Below are 8,248 nucleotides of genomic sequence, written 5' to 3'. Positions count from 1 at the left end.
TCTGTTTCTTAGGCTTTCCCATTACCGTATCTTTTTTTAACTTTGAATTTATTTTTTGAAAATTTAGTCCGTCCCGAAGGCCTAAATTGTCTAGTTTGTTTCGAGTGGACGTTAAGCCCCATTTCCCTTTCTCTCTTAAGAATTGATTAAATCAGGAATATAAATCTAGGGTGAATTGTTTTTTCATTATCAACTGGAGCGACTTTAGAAAAAAGTGAGGTGAGGTCAGAACGCGAGTAAAGGTAAATAACTCTTGTTTTGTAACCCCATAATTTCGTGATATTCGGTTCAGATCTTTTTGTTTAATTTAACAAGCTCACAAGTAATTTTGAATGCTGTACTAAAAAGAGCTATTAATGAATTATTTGATTCTATGAAATATAACTACATATTTATACACGAATTGCATCGAAAAAAAAAATTAAATATATTTCTTTTCGTTTTAAAACTGTTAAAACGGTAATTATATAAAAACCGATTTACTTTCGATCGTCCAGCCTCTTATTACTCTCAAATTGGTCATGAATTGAAGACGTCTGGATAATCCTATGTGCAATTTATAAACGGAAGTAAACATTGGCTGTTGAAACAGCATGATTTTTAGAAGTATTCTGTAGATTTAAACACTGGTGTCTATTTTTATTTAATTATCAATTTCTTGTTTTATTTGCTGAAACTGTTAACCATGCACCGATTGTGAAGAAACTTTGTCACTGTCATTATGTGTGACATCATCTTAAACTGGTCTTGTTACACGATGTTTCTGTGAGTGATGACGTCCTAAACTCGATTCAAGCATCACGGGCACCGGACGATCAAATCACGAGGGTAAACATATATTTAAACATCGGGCAAATGAACTCGTCAACATTATACACGTATTGGGTCTTTGTCATGTTAAGACCTATAGGCTAGCAGTGTGCTGACGGGTTGAGGATGTTAACAGCTGGCCAGGGCAGACACTAGGTTTTACTTATGATTTGTAGCCTATATAATGTCAAGTTATGAACGATGTTATGATTATGTCTGTGTAACTCAATGTCATTATTGTACATTTTTCATACACTGTCTCAGTCTGATAAAATTTAGGCCTTTTCGATTAAAAATTTATGAAAACCAAAATGTATACATGTAGGCCAGGATAGTTAATTGCCTAGCACAAAAAAGGCAAGGGTTGGATGGCTTCCAACCAATTATAGGAGGAACAATCTGAATTTATTCTTGCACCTAGAAATTACTGAAACATGTTACTGAACATTTAGCATTCCCAAACTGTAACAGTTGGATAGGCCTGATACTGGAAATAGAGAGAGAAATGGGGTTTAACGTCCTTTCGACACAAAGTAGGTCATTTCACTACTAACACCTCTTTCAATATTATTTCAAAAATTCACTTGTGCGTAGGTGTCTTTAGCAGTGGGAGGAAAGCTGAGGACGCAGAGAAAACCCACGAGGTTGGACAGGCGACCATACTCCTTGTCACATTCAAGGGTAGAATCAAAACTATGCCACTTGACTCAATGACAGACCTTGTGATTTCACGCACACGCATTCGACCTCTAGACCTCCCCCTCCTCCTGATACTGTAAATACTTGGAGGCTGGCTTTAGTCCTCAATACATGCAAACACTACTTTAAACCACACGGATATCTTACTACATAGTCTTGTATCATAATATTTACCCTACTCTCACACTGTCATGTTTATACAGAACCCTACTTTGCTAGGTTAATGTACAGACAACATACAGATTAATTATTAATTAATTTATTAAGTTTTATCTTTCAGATACAAAAGAAGTTGCAGGCAAAAACAAATTCAACAAAGATGGCACTTCCATGGAAAATATCACGTAAAACGGCAGAAATGGGAGTTGGCATTATTCTGCGAACTCCAGCTTTATTCATTCTAGAAGTCTGGTATAAAACTGATCCATTAAAAACATTTGAAGTTACAAGTGATACAGAAATAATAATACCTGTTATATATCATTTAGGTACAGTAGGCTCAGATATAATCTTACCTTTATTGGGGCATTTTCACTATTTTTAAGGATTAAGGGTAAGGCCTGTGCAGTTGACATTATAACTGTGAATAGTCTATCCCGTGCTGGATTTAGAAGAAAGGCTTATGATCTTGGGTCCTAGGTATCAGCCTACCAAGCCTACATACTTTATTAACCCGGCACTGGGTCAATCAAATTAGACCCCCAAAATGAGGTCCAGAATACATGTTAAAGTCTCCTTGCAGTTGGAATTTGAAGATGAGGAGATGGCAGTCATTTGCTGCCCTGATAAATTTTTCCGAACTTTACATGGCATATACATGTAACAATAGAAATTACCATTTAATGGCCGTCTCAATATTGTATTAATAAAGACAGCCATTTAACTTTAAATGATCACATCCCTACCTTTATTGCAGAACTAAGAATGTTTGTCACTCATTAGCTACATGTATATTTTTTATTCTTTCATTTTCAGTATTTGTTCTTGCTATAGCTATAGCCACCCTGCCATTAAAACAGTTAGTGACGTTTTATATGTATCTTGTAAGCTGTATCATGTTACTAGGCTCTTATCTTCTCTCTTCATTGTTTGTTGAAAATGAAAGTCAAGAAGCTGAAGCCTTGAGTCTGACAACTTTATTTGAGAACAGACAAACTTTAGAAAGAATGGTACTACATCTGTTAGCTCAGTGCTTTATTTCAGCATTAATTGCTTATCTTGTAGACATGAATAATTGGGCTAAATTTCTTTTGCTCATCTTTACAACACCTGTATTCGCTCGTTTGACCGGTTTCCCAACTGATTTGCTCTATGTCGTACATAACTTTGCCTCCGTGTTTACTTCTTTGATGGTTTTATTTTATTTATTCAACAATTTAGGAAATATCATAGATATTTGTAAAGATGGCATAAATCAAGTATATTTTGCAGTGAAAACTTTTGGGCCTATCCCTGTGGCCCTAACATTTTGGCACTCTGTGGCCCTACCAATTCAGTTGTTGTTGTTCTGGACATTAATGTTTACAAGTCAGCTATATACGTATTTTACCGCGGATAAAGGGCGATTCTACGATGATGGGTGGCTGGTATTAATATTAGCTGGACTCGGAGAATGTTGCGCCACTCCCGTCAGTTTGTTCGCATTTTGTGTGACCATATCATATACCTCGTACGGCATATTGACTTTAACGAAATTTTATTTACAAGGATGGGAAGCACACCCCCTGGAAAACGATGCCGCACGAGGTTGGACTGAAGGGTTTACAATGTTGTTGATTGCTGTGCAGACGGATCTGTTAGATTTAACACCGATGCAGAGAGCTTTTTTGATGAGCATTTTACTTTTTATTGTGTTATCGTCCCTGATTCAGTCAATGTACGAGATAGCTGATCCAGTTCTTTTATCATTAAGTGCCTCTCATAATCGACGATATTTTAGACACGTCCGCGCCGTCGCACTCTGTACATTTTTGTGGATATTTCCACTGTTTATGAGCTACATGATTTGTCAGTATTTTGATTTAGACTTTTGGTTAATGGTAATTATATCCAGTTGTTTGTTAACTTCCGTTCAAGTCATTGGATCGCTGGTTGTTTATTCGTTGTTCATATACGACTCGTTACGCAGCGAACCGTGGGAATCACTCGATGACGTCATTTACTGGGCACGCTCTTGTACACGTGTTTTGGAATTCCTTGTAGCAGTGTTTGTAGTGTGCTATGGTTTAAAAGAATCGTTGCTGGGGGAGTGGAGTTGGGTAAATTCTTCAATTCTCTTAATTCATTGTTATTTCAACGTTTGGCAAAGACTCCAAAGTGGATGGAAAAGTTTCCTTTTGCGGTGGGAGGCCGTGAAAAAAGTTGAATCATTACCACTAGCCACTCAAGAACAACTGGAGCAATTCAATGATGTGTGTTCAATATGTTTCCAAGAAATGAAATCAGCTAGAATAACATATTGTAAACATTATTTCCACGGTGTGTGTTTGAGAAAATGGTTGTATGTAAAAGAATCTTGCCCTATGTGTCATCAGCATATTACCGGACCAACGCCGACTACAGATACAAGTTCACATCAACAGGACCCAAACGACAATGTACAAAACAATGACATTGATGACGGTGATGGGCTTAATCAAGGCTTTCAGCTAATAAATGACAGCGAATCCGATGAATCAAACTCGGACAGTGATATCTAATTTATTAATGATAAACTCATAATGGACAGAACAACACCTCCATTGCAATGTTAACGCCCTACTGCATCATTCTGGATTATGAATATATATAATAATAATTACTGGTTTATTAACATGCAACGTTCTGACGATTGTATTAAGGGCTTTATCAATTGCTGGATAAATCTGAAAGTACCATCGTCGAAACATAGCGTGTTTCTAAACCAGTGCACGTTGTTCCATATACATGTATATGTTCTAGTCTATACATTGTCTTCTACAGATATATTTTAAAAAATGGGCTTACTTGTAGGACATTTTTCTGTTGGGAATTAAATCATACATTATTGAAATGCCACCTGCAATGAATACAAAGCGAAACCGAGCAAAACGTCAAAGAATGGCATAAAAACTACGACTTTGGATTACAACATAAGAAATTAAACTAAGATACTCAATGAGAGATTTAGATGTAAAGTAAATTTTATTGCATAAGAACACCTACGGGGTGTAGAGAGGCCCCACTTATGAAGCCCCTACTAACAACCACCCTCACGACTAGAGGACGATAAAAGTGTGTTTTGAACACAAGTGTGCAAAGTCGAGGATTATTAAGAATACTGTACATGCCGTGTAAGATGGACGTATGCCATTGTCAAAAGTGTTATACCCCTTTGTCGGAGGCCTCCTTAAATACGGAGGCCCTAGGTTTCAGCCCACCAAGCCTTAGGTAAATCCGGCACTGGAGGTACTAAACCATTATTGACAGACTTACAGGATTTTATAGTAGAGTATTTGACACAATAAAACCCACAAACTATGTTTTAATAACTAACCATATTGTGTAAGACTAACTTCGTTTATATTGTCCCTTATTGGCAGTAAATACAGTATATATAATTAAAGCTTCAAAATTGAGAGAGTCAAAATCACAGTACTGAGATATTAACAGCGAATCAGACTGTAAAACAACGACAATATTTCTGAACGAAAGATTTAACCAGTGCTTACAGCTTCTAAACCGCTTTGATAAATCGAACATTTTTGTTCTTTCAATCGTTGTCTGTTTAAATGTTTTTTGCAGAATAAAAAGCAACTACTTGTTTTTTTTTCACACCCGTTATATTTATTAAAATAAACAAAGAAATATTGAATCTTTAAAATATTACTTTTAGTAATCAAATTATTCGGCATTTCTTGGTGCTAGCCCCCGAAGTGTAATATGCAGTTCAAAATTGCATCTATTTGAGTATTGTATTTCTCCAGACGAGCAAACTAAAGTTTTGTTTACCTTGTAATAGTATAACACATCGAGATTTAAGCACAATTAAAAGAAAAATCACAGGCTTTAAAAAGATCCAATTATCTCCGATATATATGTCTTTTAAACTTGAACCAAAGTTCCAATACACCTCGACGATATTGGCATTTATATCCATTTCTATACGACTTGTCCCATTCTTTATCCAATATTTTAAATGCTATGTCTTCATAAGGTGGTCCAGCTGAAAACCTTAGAACTAGAAATCCAGGATCATCAGGAATCGGGGTTAAACTGTAAGTGGGGATTATAGTATTATATATAAGATTGGGATAATATATATTAAACTGATAACCATGTATTGTTTTAGGAGGGGGGGGGCTGTCGCTGTTATAGTGTGTTCTGTTATAACGGTTCCAAGAAAATCCTGTAAATAACTTATTTGCATATTTAGGTTTTTGAGGCTTGTATTTTGTATGCAGAGTTTCAATGAACTCCCTGTCACAGTCTGCTGTGTTCTCGGAATGACAACGTTCCAATAATACCGAGTTGGTTTTATCATCGACGTGGTGAATCGTCAAAAGTTTATATTTGGGCACATAACAGGGGCTTTCCTGTAAGTCGTCCATTTTGCGCTTCAGGGAATGTTTTGGTAACACAGATTCAGGTCCCTGTTTTTCCATTTCACAGATAATTAAATAGGCCTAATCCTCATGACCATTGATAATGCAAACGCAAAGAGAACATATTCCATAACATTCCTAAAACTACAACGCCGATGGTTGAAATAACTCGACGAGACTTCTTCAGATACACTGAAACCAAACTCGCGAAAGTTCATTATATATAGCCAACCGTATAAACGTTAATGAAACCTATTGAAATACGCCATGAACGATTTTGAACGTTTCTCTGTTTCCCCTTTAAATTTTATCGCCGTACGTAAACGTTTAGCCAACGAGGAAATTGATTGAGAAGGGGACATAACTCTTATATGTTTACTCTGAAACGTACCGTGGATTCAGCACTCAAAACCCGTTTCGTACTGCCACTTACTGGTTCATGCCCTTGGAAGAAGGAAGTAGGTTCTCTGTGAATTCACGAATGGGTGTTACACAGACGTGAAGATTCGAGGAAACAGTGCGATCAGGTCATTTTCAATTGACGCCTACCACCAACAATACTGGTGACCATCACCATATCCAGACTGCCACTGTTTAACTGAAAGATACATCATGGGAGATTAGATAAAGAGCTGACAGCTGAACCGAGATTTTAGCGATTGAATTTTCGGCCTATCCTCTATCATCATTACAAAATTCGATATGATAAAAAAAAACATAGTCTCGATTATCCGCTTTATGATTTAATCATAAATGGAAGTCTAATTAATAATTTAGATAACATTTCAGGCCTAAAGAAAGACCAGTAAAGTTAAAATAAAGTTAGCCACACAGAGGGTCTTAATACATACAAACCACAGCTATGTGTCAATAAAAAAGATAGCCATCTTCAGCAGCTTATCCGAAAGCAAAACTTGGATGTTGACTAAATTTGATAATTGCCTTATGTCTATCGTGTTCACGAGATTTTTTGGACACGTAACACGTACCGTTCCCCGAATCGTTCCAGACCCTGACAAAAATCAACAAATTTAACCGTTTACAATGCCATACAATAACCGTTCCCGGAACCGCTCCCTGTGCGCTTAAATTTGTAATGTAAACGGTGTTGATGCTTCGTGCCAAATTTGACAATAGAGTTCATCCTCTCACAGTCCTAATGCCTCACACCTAATTCACACAAGGTGTTTGGATGGAAAAGCGGAGTACCCCCGGAGCGGAAGGCCGCAGAGTGCTGAACCTCGGCAGGATTCGTCCTCTCATGAACCCAATGCTTCACACCAAATCCGTTGAAAACAATAGTCTCTATCGCGTTAACACGCCAACTGCTGCAGGGGCGGATCCAGGGGGGGGGGGTCGACTCCCCCCCCCCCTGCTCAGCTACATATTTTATTTTTTGTAAATCAACCATTTTTATGAGAAAGGTTTCTCGGCTTTATCATCAGATGTGGGACAGGATGGGCACTCAAAGCACGAGATAATGATATAGACATTGTGATATCACAATTAATGCTTTGCATCCATGAAATTGAATCACAATGTCATTGTATTAATTCATAATAAAAATTGACGTCAAACGAGGTGTTGAATTTCTCTGTTTAAAAAGCTCAATGTGTATGTATATACGCCAAAATGACGATAGAGACCATGCGGGAGCGGTGGGAGGGATACATTGTCTCAGGAACCTGGCAAACCCCCTCCTGCAAAAATTTCTGGATTCGCCCCTGCTGCTGACGGTCCGACCGACATGGGTACGCCAACTACTGACGGTCCAACGACCGACATGTGTGACTACATAGTACACAAATAATGGAATGTGGGCGTTTAAAACTTAACGGGCGGGTGGCGGGATATTGTTAATCTCAGAATTACCCGCTTAATGTAGTTGACAGATGTTAAAGATATTTTTATAAGAGGCTATAAAAATATCTATAACATTTAAAGTAAAATATACATAATTTTGTATATTCTTAAAGAGACGAATATGGGTCTAAAAGCACATGTTAATGTATTCTGAGTGAATATAAAGTGATTTACACCCCTTTCTTTTAATATAAATTGTCAGTGTAATTTCTAATCAATTATGTTCGGTGAAATAGGCAACAGTCCAATTATAGCGTTTTGCAGAAAAGTAGGACTTTAAACCCCATTTCGTCTGCGCCTGCTTAGTTCACTCT

At 37.2% G+C, this 8,248-nt stretch overlaps 1 protein-coding gene across 5 annotated transcripts; it reads left to right on the top strand.

Annotated features, from left to right (window-relative positions):
• The first annotated feature begins 570 nt into the window (after positions 1-570).
• On the top strand, positions 571-5,426 carry LOC126814257 (RING finger protein 145). 5 transcript variants are annotated; one of them, XM_050539292.2, is made up of 3 exons: positions 571-828; positions 1,790-1,997; positions 2,485-5,426. In XM_050539292.2, the coding sequence occupies exons 2-3, from the start codon at positions 1,829-1,831 to the stop codon at positions 4,206-4,208; spliced, it is 1,893 nt and encodes a 630-aa protein (XP_050395249.1). In that variant the 5' UTR covers positions 571-828; positions 1,790-1,828; the 3' UTR covers positions 4,209-5,426. The 5 variants fall into 5 exon arrangements, with proteins under 5 accessions (XP_050395249.1, XP_050395253.1, XP_050395252.1 ...); XM_050539296.2 differs by having other exon boundaries at positions 573-613; XM_050539295.2 differs by having other exon boundaries at positions 573-629.
• The last annotated feature ends 2,822 nt before the right edge of the window (positions 5,427-8,248 follow it).

The sequence above is a fragment of the Patella vulgata genome, chromosome 3 (genome assembly GCF_932274485.2).
Source record: "Patella vulgata chromosome 3, xgPatVulg1.2, whole genome shotgun sequence".
Lineage (NCBI taxonomy): Eukaryota > Metazoa > Mollusca > Gastropoda > Patellidae > Patella > Patella vulgata.
This window is presented reverse-complemented; position numbering and strand designations above follow the sequence as displayed.

Bases quoted from the DNA above. Each gene is read 5' to 3' on its own strand.
- LOC126814257 (XM_050539292.2), top strand. From the start codon at position 1,829: ATGGCACTTCCATGGAAAATATCACGTAAAACGGCAGAAATGGGAGTT. The intron at 1,998-2,484 runs GTACAGTAGGCT...TTTCATTTTCAG, and splicing joins ACCTGTTATATATCATTTAG to TATTTGTTCTTGCTATAGCT.